The sequence below is a fragment of the Aphis gossypii genome, chromosome X (genome assembly GCF_020184175.1).
Source record: "Aphis gossypii isolate Hap1 chromosome X, ASM2018417v2, whole genome shotgun sequence".
Classification (NCBI taxonomy): domain Eukaryota; kingdom Metazoa; phylum Arthropoda; class Insecta; order Hemiptera; family Aphididae; genus Aphis; species Aphis gossypii.
Window position 1 is genome coordinate 51446669 of NC_065533.1, and position 20312 is coordinate 51466980.

General features: G+C 27.8%; 2 protein-coding genes across 4 annotated transcripts in view; one reads left to right on the forward strand and one right to left on the reverse strand.

Annotated features, from left to right (window-relative positions):
• Positions 1-396, reverse strand: part of LOC114130322 (uncharacterized) — a 42742-nt gene extending 42346 nt beyond the window's left edge. For both annotated transcript variants that reach the window (XR_007605630.1, XM_050205734.1), the window contains exons 1-2: positions 266-396; positions 43-146 (exon numbers count right to left, since the gene is read on the reverse strand). Coding sequence is in view for 1 of the 2 variants with exons in the window: in XM_050205734.1 (XP_050061691.1) it covers positions 43-146; positions 266-351 (190 nt within the window). In the remaining variant the exon portion in view is untranslated. The remainder of the gene's footprint in view (positions 1-42; positions 147-265) is intronic.
• LOC114125355 (two pore potassium channel protein sup-9-like) overlaps positions 1-20312 on the forward strand; it is a 107351-nt gene that overhangs the window by 55084 nt on the left and 31955 nt on the right. For both annotated transcript variants that reach the window (XM_050205732.1, XM_050205733.1), the window contains one exon: positions 15465-15583. In XM_050205732.1, the coding sequence (XP_050061689.1) occupies positions 15465-15583 (119 nt within the window). The remainder of the gene's footprint in view (positions 1-15464; positions 15584-20312) is intronic.

Below are 20312 nucleotides of genomic sequence, written 5' to 3' on the forward strand. Positions count from 1 at the left end.
GTTGTCTATTAAACTGTATTGAAACCAAAACAATTTACTTACCAAAGCCGTCGTGGCATTCGTCGTGAATATGATCTAATCCTAATGGAAACATGATAGCATGATAACATGACGTCTTCATTTTGATCCTTTGGTCGCTCATGGAGCTGAAATAAACAATAAAAGTTAATATGCTTGTTAACAGTAGTACTTAAATAAAAATAATAACAATTACGCGGTTATCAACAATGAATATTATTAGGTACATGGTCGCACGGGTACTTACGAAAAAAGTGATCTCTTTGGAATGTTTACTGCTGAGATCTTTTTTGATATTTTGCAGGTGATTAGAGGTACATTATAAAGCACCATTGTAACAGGTGTCCACCATTTTCGTTTAATCGCCTGTTAGTCGGATCATAAACGTATTGAGGCAATATCGAGATACGAACTACGTAGATATGGTTTTGTAACACTATTGGACGACGCGAGAAAAAGAAAAATCGAAAGCGAATAACACCGACAAAAACTATATCAATCATTGAGTATAACGGTCGCCCTGAAACAAAGCTTCAGAAACAACTGCAATACAATAAATAATAATAATAATAATTATTATTATTATTGTTATTATTGTTTTATCCATATAGTATTAAATGCTATCCGAAATTATTAATAAATATGTGAATTGTGTTGGTCGTATTACGCGATGTTTCTGCGGAAAGAAGAGTTTCGAAATAGCGGACAAGCAGCGATAACGGCGGACGAAACCGATAAGCGAGAATAATAACATCACAATATCAAGGCGCTCTCGAGGAATATGCGTGCGCCGGCGCGTGTATACGCGTGATTGTGCGTGCTCCCCGTGGCGGTAGGGTAGGACCACGGACCTTTGGGATGTAGGGGAGTACGATTCGGTGGACGCCGAAGCCACCACAGTTGTTGCGCCGTTATTGCTTATGGCCCGAATTAAAGGGGTGGAGCTCGTAACCAGGCTCTTTGGATGTGAGGGAGAGCCATCATAATATCGTCAACCTAAAATATCAATTCGAGTTTCTTATTTACTAACAATTCTATAAACTTATTATTACCAAACAAATCATTTAAAATGCGTATAAAAACCTAAATACACTTATTTGAAAGATTGTTCGAATAACGATTTAAGTGTAATTATATTTTATGTTAGCTATTAGTTTTAATTAATTTCATATTATATGTTGGTATATAATATATGTATATATATATATAGAGAGAGAAAGCATATTTGTAGGCTTTATTCTGTATAAGTGTATATTATTTATGTTGTTATATTTTAATTTTGGTCAACATTTTAGACTTGAGTATTTTTCTAGTTCAATAAGTTTAACAATAAGTTCAATAATGGTTATATTGTTTATAAACAAATAACAGTTAACAGAAGGCAGGAGTTCAAATTAAGTAGGTACCTATGCACAAATGTTATAATATTCAACAAAACAGTAGGACTGTATTTATTTTTAATTGATAATAGAGACCCGCGATCAGGTTTCAACCCTTGAGCTTTTCGAAAACTTAATCCTACCCTTAATATGTCCCTAGAACAGATTTAAAAATATTTCACGGGGAATCATGTTATACAATATGTATATGTTTATTATTAATTCACACAATTATATCAGACACAAAAATAATAACCAACAACACAATTTTACTTAACAAAAATAAAAATCAACGTGAATCAATTCAATAATATAGCGTAAGTTGCTAGATCTCTACGGCGACCGTTGATTGGTGAAAATTTCATCGATTTATTATTAATTTATTTATTAAAGTTCGCGCGTTGTATTTTTAAACCAATATCTCTGCAGAGGAAACGTTAATGAGACAAAGTATAAAAATGTTAGATGTTTTCATTTATAACGAAATATAAAAATTAATTATTATACATTTTATATTTCAAGTGAACCTTAGTAGAACGGGAAATCGGGAAAATGCTAGGATTTCGCTTTTTTTTATTATTAATGTGAGGAGATGAACTCGAACCCAACGAGTAGTAACATTGACTTATAGTTTATAATGATCAATACTCAGTGTCACGGTCTTCTAAATTATAAATTCCATGTTATTACCAGAACGACGTTATAATACTTGAATTATTCAAACCCGACTAATAACTTGACTTTGAATTCATAAAGTTTATTTTGTAGTCCTATAACTTTCTGTTGATGCTTTTAGGGTAATAAATCGAATAACCTTACATGTTTGGCTATTAAAATAACGATAATAATAATTTCGTAATTTTTCATATTTTATCAAAATATATTAATTGCTTTTATAGTTAGGTATAAAATTAAATCATTTTGTTTTTATATATAATATGTAAGTTTATAAATTTATCACAATATATATACATTTATTTTTAAATAGTCTGACTGTAAGTAATGAATAAAATATCAATACGTTTAAAGATGAATATTGATATTTGAATTCTTCATTATAAGGGCATACTGCAGTTATCTTTAAACTATAAATGCATTATGCATGTTTAAATTGCATTATAAATGTATTAGTCGTTTTTATTTTAACATATTAATACATTTATACTTATATAGGTAATATTAATACCCCAAAACGATTTTTTTTTTACCTTCGTAGTCACACCCAAGTTATAATATATGTGTAACGTGAATACATATAATATTATTTTATATATTTCCAGTTATCACTGACACCTTTTGAGTTCGTATGGTTATATTTGACGCTAAGGTCATACATATCATACCTACCAATAATGAAATAATATATATTCTGTTCACGAAAACAGTTTTTTTCGCTGTATAAATCTCGGGAGTTAGTTTTTTCCTTTTATATATTTTGTTGCAATTTATTTATTTATTATTATTATTATAGAATATCACCCTATACTCGGTTGTTTGTGTTGATAAAGCCGTATATTTTTATTGCGGGCCAATGCCTCCAGTCCGCCACCTCACTGCACATACAATTAAGTAACAACTCCATCGCCTTAACTCACCCACTCACCATTACATCGTATATAATATATTTCTATTTGATAAGTCCATCGTGCAAAAAATATTAATAAAAACGTTTTCAGAACGACCAAAAATATGGTTTATAATTATTATTTACACTTAAATGTTATTACTTATTTAGCAGTTACTGGCTATCGGCGTTTATGTTTTTAACCCATCGGTTTTATTGCGAGTTTCACAAATCCAACAAATTAAATAAAAATATTATATAAAAACGTATTTCGTATACGACGGTGCATATTTTTAGGTCACATATGGTTTCTTATAAAATAACAATAGTTTATGTCTGGGCCGTGAAATTTCTTATTCCTTTATAAATATGGTAAAAATATATTATAGTTGTTATATAAATTTCAATACAAATTTACATTTTATTCAGGAATCTTCAACTTTCGGTCTTTTTTAATAAAATCCACGATATAGGTAACTTTCTTAGTACTTAATAAAAGTGTACCATACAATATGTTTAACTTCGAGAGTCGATTTATACGATAGATATGTACTCGTCTATGTATAATTATTGTTGATTTTCTGAAGTAAAAAACTAACATTTTAAAACCGATTAATGGAAACTACGGTTACCTATATTTATGTTTTATATTTATCTAGTTTTGTGTTAACATCTATTTATCAATAATAGGTACATGACAATAACATATGTATTTGACGTTTATACAATTTTACAACGAGTGATGCCATCCACATGAAACTATAATAAAATAACTGAACTTTTGTTCAAAAAAGTTGAATACGAGATGTTTTAGTTAATATACCTCTCTCACTAAAATTTCTTTCGAGTTCGGCCTGGCCCATATCATTTGATATAATTGCGCTGGCATAAAATCGTTATCAATACAAACAATTTTCCTTTATTGTACGTGAACTGTTCTGTTAATTTATTTCTACAGGCACAAACATATTTAAATCTCAAATTAAACTCAATTATTCTGATAATTATTCACGCTACAATAACACATATTATGCTTGAAACATTTCTATCTCCGTCCTGCTTCCACACCAAAGCATCACTGTGAGTGCGCTGGACCAAAGTACCTGCCTGCTATGAACCAGATTGAGCATCCATGCAACATTCAGCTCTATACTTTTGAAATTGTATTGAAATTGCGTCCTTCGGCTCTTGTCTAGGTAAATTCGACAACCCTTTCTCCCAAGTCCCGATAGTAAGCGATGTAGAAAGGACGAGCACTCGGGCAACATTGATGTACAAAAGGGATCTTATTTACGGTAGTAATATATAAGCCCTAAAACTAATTTAAATACTAATGACTTGCACCCTCAATAAGAAATTTTTAATGATATTATGATGCACGTGTTACGACTGCTATAGTTATAGAAACGTATACGATTTAATCAGTTCCAAGTTCAATATAAAATCGTATAATATATGGTTGTAATCAATTATGAAATAGTAGGTATACCTATTTATATATGATGTGTAAATGTGACGATCGAGCAACTGATTTTGTCAGTAGAATTCTCGTGTACTTTTTTAATTAAATAATTATTGACGACCATAAATATTGTGGTCAAACTCCAGAACGCAGCATGCCTAAATGAATAAACCTACCGGTTCGTAAACGCCGTGATATTACAAAATGAAAATCTTTGACGCATACTTAATTGCCTTGCCGAGTTGAGAATATAAATAAAAACTCAAACATTAAATAACGACAACGTTAAAACATCCTATTAACTTGTTAACTACGGAGAGCGATAAAATGCGCCTACAGCTGTGATAGACTTATTATAGAGTATAATATTTTCTTATTAAATGTACGCACTCTTAATACACTTACAAGACTTCTAGAAGAAAATAAATTTGTTTGAACACACAAATTAAATATCATTAATATGCTACACCAACTATTGAATAAATAATTATACAAAATCCACTAATTTTTAAATTTTTTTTTTACCTTTTTTTTTCTTTAAGCTATTTTTGTATAATATGTAGGATATTTATTCTTAGTCGTGTTTTACTCGGCCATTTTTATGTAGACATTTTTACTAACTACCCCCTTCATTCCGTATATCGACAAGTTTAATACCTATACTCTGGAAAAGATTGGGAGGTTTAATTCACCCAAATATTCTACAGCGATAAACTGATAAATAATAAATAAACGTTACCCTCCAATGTCTGACATATTGAATCAGCCTATTGTATATAACGACTAACAGCACACCAAAGCATCAGTCTGCACCTGCCTACACTTGTTGGAATGTGATCGGATGCTATCCAACCAACCCCTGTCCTTTTTTCACTTATTTTTCTTGGAATTGTATACCTACCTATATGATTGTCGAAAATATGTCATAATGATAAATCGGTGAACACAAACGTCATAAACACGCGATTGGTCAAATAAACACCTGCAAGACCCAAAGTACTGTTCAGTGTTCGTTGATGGTAAAATTCAATTTTTCTTTATCTTATCTTATGGTGATATATAAGTACACGTAAGGCATATGAAAAATATTTTAAATCATTTTACAGGATAATAAAATATATTCTTATATTGTATAAAATATTCATAATATACCTACTATGTCAATTCCTGTATATTTTCTCGACTCAGTCGAATAACTAATATTAAATAAAAATAAAATACTTGTCATACGAAATATATATATATAAATATTTGAAAAAAAGTTAAAATCATTTATTTGTGTCACGAAGGATGACAAACAAAATACACCCTATTGTCTGTTATGTCGATTTGACTGTTTCGGTATTCCGTAGGTGTTAAACCAACCCTGGGCTTGCGTTCTCACGCTCAACACATTATATTATATTGCCATTATGTCCATTCTTCACGATTTTCGTTAGTCAATAGTCACTATATATTACAATGTTTGGTTAAAAAAAAATATATTTTTTCGCAATAATAACTTTTGGAAAACATAGTATTATATTGTGTTATATTGAGTGAATTATTGGTTTATTATATAATATATTAATTTATTTGATAAGTAATAAATGTATATTCATTTCATGTTATAATTCATATTTATTTTTTCAATTTTAATTTATTCGTCTTTTTACGTTCTTTAATTCTAATATAATATATAATATATATATATTATCATTTAGAAAACTAATAATCCACGAGTTACCTGATATTTGTGTGGTTTCTTACTGTTATGCTATGTTAATTTATTATGTTATATTTTATAATTGTTTAATTTATATTCATAATATCTTGAAACATCATGGTTCTTTACAGATATAACACATATGAAATATTATATTTTGTTATGTTACATTTTAGACTTTATAATTTTACTTAAAAACACTTTTAAGTTTAGAATTCTAATTTATTATAGATAGTTGTTATAAGTCCAGTCGTTTAATGTATTATTGTTCTCTATAATAATTTGGAAGTAATTGATTACACATTTAATTAAATACATAATATAATTAAATCAAAAACTTCATTTATGCCGTTTTTAATTTTAATTTAAACATATTATTGAATTTTATAATGTTTCTGCATTATTATATTGGTTATTTATTTCATTTTTGACTCATAATAATTTTCTGTATAAATAAGGAATATTTTTCAATTTCATTTTAATGGAGTAGTTTTTTTTGTATTTTCATAAAAGTATTTGAAAAAGCTTGTTACAAATAATAAATGAATAGAAATATTTTATGCTAATTAAATTTGTAGAAACGTTTTAACAAAATATATATTATATATGTATATACCTATTAATATATTTTTGTAGAACTTACGTCATAATGGTTATAGGTAGGTACAATAAATTATAACTATACTTATTAGTATGTCCGATAATGATTATGAACATTCATAAAATAATCGCACTATAAAAAATATTCAAAGAATTGATTTACATTTTTAATTGGTATTTTTCTTGGAATTTTTGTTTACATAATAATATTATAAATTTCGTATGAGTTCCAATTAATAATTATCAATTACTTCTTAAATATTATGTATAAGTAGGTAGCTAAGTCAATTAATCAATAAAAAATACAAAATGATGTTATAATGTTTTTTTGAAGATACGCTTGTGAAATATAAAATAATTTATCGTTTTTACAAAACTATATAAAATGTGATGTAGTTTATACTCTGAGAGTCAAAGATAAAAAAAAATAAACAACTCCAAATGTCTAGACATTTTTAAAGTTAATGGAAAAATATTCATTTTTATCCAGATCTAGTTTTTGACAAAATCAATGTTGTTTTTTTATTGTAAATACAATAAAATTATTCAAAACTTAATGGCTGTAAAGAGTTGAATTGTTCTACACATTTTTATTAGTTTCTAGATATAATATATTTTTTAAATATTTTAAGTATACCTTTGTTTTATTTATAGATATCTGACACTTTAAATTTTATTGGAGTTTTTCTATTTTTATTTGATATAAATTTTGTTTGAGAGTAAAACTATAATTAATGATTTATTAAGTGGTTGTTGATATGTACTTTTTTGTCAAAAAAATATAAAACATAATATATATCCTAATTTTTGTGAAATTAGTCAAATCCATGATGAGGGACTTAAACAAAACACACAACACATTTTTTTAGCGCAAACTCTATACTGTAATAATATCAATTTAAAACAAAAAAAAAAACAACAAATTTTTTTAATGCTATTTAAAGCCTATGTACCCCTATTTTTCCTAAATACGTCATTGGATGTACTTCTAGATAATTAAAGCGTTGACCGTACTGATAGTTGCGGTTCACAATCGGTTCAAACATTTAAATATTTCCGAAAAATGTTATACCTTAGTGCAATAATTATAAATTCAATTTTAGGGTCTACCTAACCGTTGTTTTCATAGTATGCATGTCGCAAACATCTGTTCAGAAGTCAGAGCATATAACGATAAAACTCTATGACTGTATTATATAATAAATACAGCTGCAGATTAACTCGATGACCTTCCTGGTGGTTAGGTTGTATCCACGGCTAAGAATTGGTCTTTTTATACTTTCCAGCCTTCCATAAATGATTTATTGTGACCAACTCGACCATATGTAAACTCTTTATAATATCATATAGTACATACCCACATATCTGGCAGATGTTTGTATTGTGCCTGAATGTTACTAATACATTTTTGTACAACAATGACACTATGGCCACATGGTTCAGAGTTTGAATATTACCTAGAGTATACACTATAAACACATTTAAAAACTATATGTAGGGATATTTTTCAAAAATACTATGTAGGTACTTTTCGTCAAAATCAAAAAAAATTAACACCGTCATAAAGTAAAAAATAAGTGTATCAAAAAAAAATTATTATTTAAAAGAATTTTATTGAGATCCATTAGTAAATTATTTCCTGTTTTGTTTGCAAGGTATAATATATGAATATTATACACTTATTCATCGATCTTCAAATTGGACAGATTTAAAATTTTTTTGGTTATCTTCAGGCTAACTCGTTAAAAATTTGTAAAAATGGGAGGTTTTTATTTGCTGTTTTAGTTAAATGTTTCTCAAGAAATCGAAAGAAATGTTATCGTGCAAAAATGTTTTTGGCATTTGAAAAATGTAACAATTTACCTTAAGCAAATGTACCAATATCTCTCATTTATGATTTATTGTGTAGTGTATAGACGAGTGTATTACAATACAACTCATAAAAAAGGGTTTGATAAAAGAATAAATATAATATTTATTCATAAATACATTTATAGTAATAAGTGGTGTACAATTTAATCTATTAAAATAGAATAAAATTATAATGAAAGAAATTAGATGTTTCTAATCATATTTATTATATCTTGTATGTTGTAACATTATAGGGTGGCCAGATTTAAAATACAAAAATATGGGACGTTAATTATTTTTATTATAAATAAACATTTTTGGATCACAATTTTACAAGTTATAAATATATTTTAGTATTTATTAGTATTAACTGTTAATAATTATAAATTAATATGATTTAAATTATATTTGAAGTTGATGTTTGATCATATTCGAATAATCGAATTCGATACATACAACATAGGTACCTAGTACATATTATAAAGGTATAAAATACAAATCAATCATCATGATAATATAGCAAAAATCATGTTATTTTGAAAATAATTATACTTTTATTGAAATTTAATACAGACAGATTAAGATTGTATTTTTAATTTTACGTAATTTTCTTTACATATTTGAATACGTATGAAAAACAACATATTTTTTAAAAAACGAGATAACTTAACGTCCCGAAAGCTTATGTCGGGACAACGGGACAGATCTTTGAAATACGGTACTTTCCCGTATAATACGGGACGTCTGGCCACCCCATGTAACAATGACTAACAAATTTTACAAAATTTAATAATATTACTATGCTAATATTTTTATTTTTATATTTATTTATAAAATCTTAGTTCAAAATGTTGTATCTGTTACCACCATTATCTACCTAAAATAAAATCTAATCTGCGTGGTTACAATAGGAACAATGAGAGCGATGCCCTCCGCCAATTTACTCGAATTCCCCAAAAAATTAAATTATTACATACTATTATTACATTTACTCCAAACAATAATAAAAATATATAAATATATAAATTTTTATGTATTTATTATTGTCTAATATTTACGATGTTTTTCGAGTCATTGTATTTATTTATAGTCAGTAATTTCGAATCGTGTTAATTAACATTATTGTTCTGGTTTTAGTTACCCACATTTACCTTATACAGATAGTTGTGTATTACAATTTATAATAATTTGAATTCAATTTATTTAAAGTGTTTTTTTTTATGTAGGTACCAATCGTTTTTTTTTTACATTGTTGGTTGAAATATTATTTGTTTTCAATGTAAATAAATATGCGTCAAACTGCGTAGTTAAGCAATTTTATTATATTATAATTATATAAAATCATAATATAATAAATATATTATATATATTATATTATATACATAATAGGTATATAATCCCACCCCCTTTAATAAATACCCTAGAATGCACCTGATGAAATATGAATCCATGGTTGAAATTTATGGTCAAATGACTTTAGAAGCTAAGCTACACGAATACTGTTTAAATAATAATATCTAATAATAAAATCTATTTTTTTTTCGTTACTCGTTACCTATATTGGCTATATCTAACATCATTACTTTTCATTATTTATCATATACAGACAAGTCTAATTTTTGGTCAAATTCACTTCTTTATACCTAATGAGTTATTTAAATACTATTTTTTATTATTATTGTTATTATTATTGAATTACATCGTATATACCTACCGCTTGTTATTACAAATATTCGGTATTAATTATTATTCTTTGATCTTATTAATTTTTTATTATTTTCAACTATTTAAACACTTACCTAGTTACCTTCCATGTTTTGCTGATTGGTATTGTCCTATTTAATGTTTATGTATGTAAGGGCAATTGTAACATTTAATTGAAAGCGATCGGTGCATTTTTCTCTAAACAGTTTGGGTGATCGGTATAGAAAAGATACTTTTAAGAGCATTAATGGTACATGAAATCAATATGATTTTATACCTTTTTCTTAAATACAAAACATTTTGACCGAATTTATAGTTACATAATCAAGTTCTATAACAATATTACCTATGTTATTCACTTATTTTACACTTTTTACTTAATATTGGTACCTATTTAAGTAAATCTGGTTTTATGTTTACAAGCATATATTTTAAGGTTTCAAAATAGAAATGTAGATACTGCTATATAAGCTATATATTTTGGTGATTATTTTACTCTGTTCATATTTTAAATAAAATAAAATATACATTTATAATAATAAACCTTTTATAATTATAAATTGTTGAATTCTGAACACTCAAAGTGTAGTATACTTATTGAAAAAGTTGGTTTTTTTAGTAAGTAGGTATCTAAAAATCGTTTTAGCTCTATCAACATGTATATATATATATATATATATTTATTTTTTTTGAATCATTGATACGCGCAAGTATTATAGTAGTATTTTAAAATTACAAATATTCAAATAATATAATTATACAATGTAAAACGTATGTTGAATAGGATCTTTGACTTACACTATATACTCATTAAATGTTGAGGAATCCTAATAGAAACGATTAAAAATATGAGAAAATAATACTTTTCTATGTAATTCTATTTTTTATACTAATACACTATTTATAGAACACCTACATATGCACACAGACTATACCTAGTGAAATTTCAGAAATATATTATATTGGTAAGTAGTAGATGGTAGTTGTTAATAATATATAGTCTCGTTGTTGACTAAATTGAATTTGAATGGCCTCCATACATTTTCATCAACAGAGTGGGTCCTTTAAAATTCACTTTCGATTTAAACGTTATTTGGTTCGTATAAATATTTCATGCTATAATTTTATTTGCAGAACTCTGTCAAATCAAAAACCTTTGATATTTCGAAAAAAAATCCTTTTTTCATTACGGAATTCCCTATACACACATAGTTCATATATTATCATTTATCATACATTAAACATTATTTGCCATATCTCTTATACCATAGAAATATTTTTTTGCTCTCTTAAGCTTTGAGTTTATTTTTATAAGGTAAACTATTTGACGAATTATTGGTTCAATATTACATATTTATAAATTGACTCAATCAGCAGATATTTTATTTTATTTGGCTATAGAATTGTAAATAAAAAATATTGAGTTGTCGTTTGAAAAAAAGAAATAAAACTTTAAAACATTAAGTTTTGTCAATAAAAAAATACAACAAGTTTGTAAACAAACTAATGTATTAAGTTAATAAAATGATTTTCCCAGGAGCAGTGAGTAGTGAGCTTAAATTTTACCAATTAGAATAAAAATATATCCAGCAATATACGGATGATAGGTACTCATGCAAGAATCTATTGGATTAAAACAATTCGTAGTTCCAAGGAAAATATAATTCTAAACGTTCAACTATTTAAAAAATATACAAAATTAAAGCATTTCTCTGTCCTGCCTAAAAAATAAATAAAAACTATGCATTTAACTAATTTATGAATTTAATTAAACTATATTTATTCTTTATCGGGATTTAAGAATTTTACAAGTAAAATTACATATGTAAACCTTTCGATGTCTATAAATATTGGAAATATATTGTGCATTTTTTTCAATTAATAGCCAGATGTGAAGTAAATCAACAAATATTTTAGAACAATTTTTACACAAAAAACAATCTAAATTAATTATATTGAATTAAAATATTAATATATACTCCTTGAATGTAAAATAATTGTTGTACCTATGTGTTATAAAATAATATTTAATTTATTAACTTTAATTTTAAACTCAATAACACAAAAAAAATCTCTAAATTATATTGCATTATGTATTGCTAACGCTAAGTATCTATACTGTATTTCCCCATTGAATTTCAAGATAATTGATAATAATACAATACTCCATCGTCCCAATCGATAATATTTATATACTTTTTTCGTGAGATTAGTAAGTTATTAAAGGCACTTATGGCGGTTATTTAGTAATAATATAGATTAAACTAAATATTTAAAAATATTAAGTTCACTTTTATAATTGATTGTGTGTAGATATATTAAGTATTTTTCAAACGCATGATGGAACTACCGTCGTTAGTTGAAAGCCTTAGGAACAGTGCTAATGGTTAAGCTTCGAATCTTATACAAAACACATGATTTATGCGCACAATAATAAATTATTATTACGGTATATTTGCGTGGTAATAAACATTGTTTTACATTTTTACCTGTTTTAATTAGTAAAAATTAACTCGACGACGAGACCAGTTTAAAGTCATCCGTTTTGCAATTTGAAATACAATGAGACTCACGGGACAGACGAGACACGCGTAGTATAATATAAATATCGCTAGACCACCTAAACTGGTATCGGTAAGCTTTCACACTCACTCGTCAGTGGCATATTATATTATTTTTTGGGTAAGGCCCAGCAATTGTCTTTACCTACTAGGTATATATATTTATTACCATCACCGCTTCATGATCAAACGAATACTTATTTTTGATTGTTTTACTTTTTTTTAGTCTTTCCAGCTGAAATTATCATTTAATTATACACAAGTATCTGAATATTTTTGAATAAAAATTTAAATAGATCAACTTCATAGTAGCTAATTAAGTACAGTATTGTAATAATTAGTTTTCATAATTCGTTGCACTCAATCGCTCTCATTCGAACTACAGCAATCGTATAAATTACAAAAATAGGAAAGATGCAAAATCAAACGATAAGTCAATTTTCACTATTAACTCAAACTCGCTGATCTACAATATCTGACTAATCCGAAACCATTCACCGACTTTAGACGGGGCGCTGTTCGAGATACTCTGTCATTGGATATTGTACCGAAAAAATAAAAACCATTATCTGAGTACGATACATCTGATATCACATCGGTGCGTTATATTATTATAATATCATGTCGTCCTGTATATTATAATATACACGGTAGACGTATAATAATATGACGATGATGATGATGATGACATATATTAATAATATATTACATATATTCGTTTACTGTTTACTGTGTATCGGAGCGAAATCCAATGCCAGTGACCGATCACTTAAACCCGTCGTCGGGGTGAATGAATACTTCAAAGTCCACATGGCAGGATATTAATATACCATCATGTATATAATATACATTTTTTTTAAATATATATGTATATTATATTGTATTCGTCGTATCTATACCTACCCATCAGGGTCGTATAGTGATGGACTCTATAATAACATATAACCGAATAATAATGCCAAACGAAATAGTAATACGGACACACGTGTCTAAATTTACAGGAAACCGAACGATGATGTATCATATTATTATTATCAGCATTGTCGTAGTGTGGTCCTCGTCCGCCGAACTTCTATCTCGTATCGCAGCCACCCGTTGGTTAGGTGCCACCCATCCATCAGTTGATTCGGATGGGACGCATCAATAATGTATACATTTTTTTTTTCCGGATATGTGACGTGACGTGCGAACTAAGACATTGATTATGTAACGCGAAACACTCTATATTACGCCATATTGTGTTTTAATTTGACTGTAATTATTATAAAACACGAGCCGTGAAAAAATATAGTTTCACTCAAACGATCATATGTAGTATAATATTCAAATGCATTATGTGTCGATTTGTATCTGGTTTGCTATTGACCGAATTAATAAATCGTTAAATTTTGAATAAAAAATAATATTCGTGAATATTATTTGCATGAAATTGTAACAAAGTGACTAAAATTTCATAGTAAACAATAAACACCATAATTATCAATCTTAGATCGATTTCGTAACTCAGCGTACACAAAACAAAAATATATTACCATTATAAACATATCAACGTTGAAATAAAATTAAATAAACATTGTTCACCGAAATGTATAAGATCGGGTATGTATGGCTAAATCATTGTTTTGCCGTATTGTTAAAATGTGCGGTTTAAGTAAATTGAATTGTAGAATCCGAATACCTAACGGTTTTTTGTTAATCATAAAACGACGAAACTTAAAAAAAAACAGAAATTATTCGATTGCAAATCGAATTTTTTTTTTTTTAGATTTTTTTTTTGTTATTCTACTTTTTGATTTTTAAACATGTCTCTGCAGAGATGGTCGTTGAAAAATCAATATTTGTTAGCAAAAATATTTCGACGAGAACTTTCAACCAGATTTCCGCTTAAATATAGAGAGACAACTTAGTGGGGATACTATTAAATCAAAATAAAGTCGAAAGCAGCGATAGTCTAATTGTCATTCATGCTGCAACAATTGTTTTCCGTAACGCGAAAAAAGCATTATTAAATATTAAAAATAAATATTATAGGATATCGACAGCTGAACATTTTTAATAGAAAAAAATATCGGAGTGGTAGTTTCTCCCATTTTAGAATAGAGTAGTTCTAAATTCAGATAATCGATGATATTATTATCTATTTTATTTTTTATGCTCCATCATACAATATATTCTGAGGGGGATTGAATCGAGGGATCCGCATAATACATAAGTAGGTACCTACATAACACACGATTGTCAATCGAGTATATAATATCCAAATGCACAATATAAAAATAATAACTCTATTCGCAGGTGTTATGCAAATGTATTTATTAAGTATACGCTTACACGCCATAATACAACCCATCATTGTATCAATATTTAGAGCACGTCTTGTGTATACAAATTCTAAATTCAATTACTTAATTTTTTATAAGTAATTTGATTTGATGCCTACTTTAAATTTATTACGTATAAGTATTAAGTAGGTAAGCGTATAAAGTATAACTATATGAGTTCGAGACTGCACATTCTATGCATTCTGGAAGTACCCATACGAATATAATATGTGACACTATTAATTATAATTTATAATTAAAAATATAATTATTACATCTACGTAAATTGTTTGTTTCAGAACGATCAAGCTTTGATGACAATGCCAGGATACGTGGCGCTTAGCTTGGTATTCATTTTGTTTGGACTCGCCGTCGTTGCCGCCAGCATCAACTTGTTGGTACTGCGTTTCATGACCATGTGAGTACCCATTAGTTCCTACAACCTAAGATTATTTACTGCTCCTAATTGATTGTAACTAAAGTCTCAACCTGATTTTTCGTTATGTTTGTTTAAATAATGTCGGACAACACAAATAAAACTATACAATTGTATTATTAATATTTGTTTTGGTCTATTTGTACTAGAACGGATATTTTTGATAATTGTTCGTGTTAAATAACGATTTTTCCTGATATATATACTATATATATATATAAAGTATTATATAGCAGCATTAGTTAAATATTATAATTGATATTTTTATATTTAAAATATATATTTAATTTGTTTTTAGTACAATGATTTTTCAGGATATAAGTCGTTTAGCAATATTTGTTTTTTAAATTTATTATCGAGGGAAAAGTACAATTGTTATTAGTTAATGTTATTTTATTTAACATTATGTCACTACTCACCATTTAATTAATAAATATAGAGTAAGGACTTGCATGCACTAAAAAATCATCAAATATGCAGTTAAATATGCCCTCAAAATAATTAATATACTAAAATTATTATTTTTTCTTTAAATATTTAATTACAATATTTTTATATTATTTCTCTATAAGTTTAAACTAAATTTGATATCACTTTATTGTAATCTAATCTACAGATTCAATTAAGATAAAATGAATCTCTATCGTCTTTATAATAAATTATATAGAAAAAGTTAAATATAATAATTTGTGTCTTTGATTATGAAAAATATTCATCGAAGTGTACATGATTTTTGAAAAACCCTTCATAATATGTACTACAAACTTAAAATGTGCTCTTATAATCAAAAAAATATGTCCTTTAAACCGAAAAATGTCAAAATATGCAAAAATATGCACTAACAATTTCAAGTTATGGTCACAAACATTGTGAAATGTATTGTGTACTTACTCTACATACGAAAAAGTTAGCTATATAATATGTGAATGTATGTAAGTCCTTGCTCTATTTATAAATAATAGTACTGAAGACGTTTGCTCTAAAAATTTTAAATAAATATAATAAGATCTGAAACCGGATATTTATGAAAATACACAATGAAGCCAAAGCCTTACCAGAATTCTTAATATAACGATTTTAGAAATCATAATCTAAATTTCGATAGAGCCATAGGCATCTTACTGTTTAAACAAAGTTAATAATAAGAATTATTGTATGTCATTTGTATTGTAACATTTGGAACCGATCAGAATATAAAACCGACATTTTTAATTTTGAAGATTCGTAGTCAAAGTTTTTTGAATTGAGTATCTTGAAAGGGCCGTAGTAAAGATAACAACCGTAATAATTGAAACCAAAACGTTAATTTTTCTAGACTTGCAAACTGAAATTTAAAAATCACATATATCTCAGTGCTCGCTAAAATATATAGGTACGTCCTATATAGTACTTACGTCTTACGACATTGATTTTTTTTTCAAAGGATAAAAAATATATATCGTTAAGATGACGATTTTTTTTTTTTGACAGCGCCTAGGGACTAATACCGTCAGATACCTAGTTGAAATCGAAAATAATCATATAGATGAAAAGCATATGATGTGATATTATATGCGCGTACATTCGTATAGCAGCTAGGTAACCTCGTGGCGTGGATAATAAAAAATAAAATAGAATTGAGATATTTTTATCAAGAGGTTATCTCTGATGGCGAAGTATTCATACACAAAAAAAAACTCATAACTTATATCGAGCTTGAAAAATATTGACGACTCGATGACGGAGAAGCAATATATAATATAATGACATACGGTCCTCGTCACGGGCGACAAACGACGCGAATGACGCTCGACGTCGTCTTGTATATACGTGTGGATAATAATTATTGTTATCTAGATTCAATGAAAAACAATAAAGTATCTTACCTGTCTACGCGTTAAGTACCGGAACAACACGTTTTTTCTTTTTAAATTTTCACGCGTCATACATTCATACGTCATGATGTACGTAGCTACACGGACCTAACCTTCACAGATAATAATATATTATATATAAGGCTGGGATTTTAATGCCCTGACAAATCTTAAAAATGTCCTTTAAAAAAATGCAAAAATGACTTTAAGACTAAAAAATGCACTATAAAAATGCATTAAAAGTATATTTATTATAGCTTAAATAATAGAAAAAAAATTTCATATTTTTTAATTTTACAGTATTTATAAAACGTGTTTTATAGTTACAGATCAACGTTACACCGGAAAAAAAGTTGCCTTTGCATCAAAATCCCAGCCCTATATATAATATATTATAATTTATAATATAATATTATTACTACAACGCATATTGCGTCGCATGGTATTATTGTCGTCGTGTATTTCGTAGGTAACGCGATACGATGTGTATTTTTAAAATAATGTCTACATATATGTCACTCCTTCGGGAATTTCTTTTGTGTCGTTTTCGGGTCTCGGTGGTGGTCGCCCAATCGCGTTTAGGTGCGCGGCGCCCGACTGGCGCGAGACGAAGTTTTAAGAACCGGCGGCGGCGACGCCGTCTCCGCAATTCGCACACACACGACACGTACGCGTCGTATTATTATAACACGTGCCGCCCGCTACCCCTAATCATCGTCGTATTGGTCCCATACGTCGAGACAACGGCAAACAAGAAAAAATAATAATAAAATATATTTATTATTATATTATATTATATTATACGTTGTGTACCGACTGAGTGCGTGTCCCACCCCTGCGTGTGTGTGTGCGATATAAAATAAGGTCTTGCCGCCTCGGGCCTTATAATATAACCTTTTTGTTCATCTTTCCCTCCCCCTCGTCAATACGGACAACTACGGTGACCGTACGAGATTTGACTGCCCGTATAAAGGGCAGCGGGTCATACCCTCGGTGCGGCCGTTTCACTGAAAACCCATTACACGGGTTCCATGAGATCGCTCCAGGATAATATCTTCTTTTTTTTTTTTTTCAATTTTTGTCGATAATTTTTGTCCTGTGTTATCGAACACAGGATTCGTCGTAAATTCGTCCTCCAATAGTTATATAATGAATAAAAACATAAAAAATCGATAAACTCCCGCATTTTTTTCTTGCTGCACGTGATCAAATGATGAAGAAATTCGTATAAATACAAATATATGAAATTTCATACGAGGCTCATCCTCTCCTAAGTTTTTATTAAAAGTATAGTCAATAATATTTTGATCATTGGATACCTATTTATTTAAGAATCATATTTTGTAATAATTCAAAAAATATTATTTAGTGCATTGATTCTTTTTACAAACTATTAATGTAACGATATTCAAGTGAATAACAATTAGTAATAAACTAATAAAATGGTTACGGTAGGTAATAGTTTTATGTAATATATAATTAATTTTTTGAAAAATAAATTTAACCACCTACCGTTCTACTAAAATAATATAAATATGAATCATCACTGGCTGACCGTTTCCAATCGGAATCGTCACTTTTATGTATATATATATATATTATGTCTGATTATTAAAATTATACAGAGCATACAATTCGGACAGACCCTTCAAAGAAATTACAGGCAATTCAGAAATTTAAAGCAATGGTTATTTTCTTGGAATGCAATGTAATAATAATAATAATAATAATATAGCGTATACGGTATTAATATATTTTACCAGATGAAATCGAATTCAATAGACCATAAAAATTCTGAGAACTGATTAATTGTGCGACACGGTACACAATATATTTTAAGTCAAACCATCTGTCCATTATTGTGTTTTCAGTGTGTTATGGATGGTACAATACACTTACATTTAGGTAGACCTTAGGTCCATATAGCAATAAATCTACGCCAGCCGTCCCTAAATAAAAAAACCTACTCAGATAAAATCAATTTATTTATCTTCTCAAAACCTTTTTGGCGTAGGTCTTTATACCCTCGATATATTATACATCTAGTATATTTTTTATCTCTATAGTTAATAAATACAAAATTTAATTAATATTAATTTCAAGAAATCATATTAGTCATTATAATAATAAATTGTTTGTAAACGTTATACACGTTACGCAATCTTTATAGCATTAGTAAACTCTACTAGTCGTCCAGATGTGTAGACACGAATATAATATTATTAAACTATAATTTATGACATATTGTTTTATACATATACATAGTAGGTAATCATTGATAAATTTGAGAATCATGCTTCACACTACAGTTGTATTCTACTGCTGTAGAAAATAAATTACAGTTTTATGCTTTATGCCTTATAATATAACACTTATTTATTCTAAATATTTTTTAATATGATAAAAAAATTATAAGCCAAATATATAAATAAAAAATTGATTTTTTCAAAAAGACTATGTTTTTTCTTATTAAAATCAATTAATTACATCTAAAAATGTGTGTAAATAAAAAAGAGTATAGGGTTTTTACGTAAATTCAATAAAAATCAAAATAGAAACAGTGAAGATTGGTGATGCTGTGGCACTTATAAATGAAAATCCTTGGTTATGCAGATTAGAATTCATAGCTGAAACGCCTGAAACACTGAATAACACAACATACGTAGTAGTGGATATAATGTGAAAAATACAATAAAACCTCCGTGATAATAGATTCATAATTTTTGCTGATGGGAAAATGATTTTGTTACCCGATCGTCGCGTGTTTTGTAACATTATGACCGTAGGTCTTTTTGGGTTACTATGGTTAGCTACTCAACTAGAATAGACTCCGTTAAGGTTCTGAACCTTACTGTATT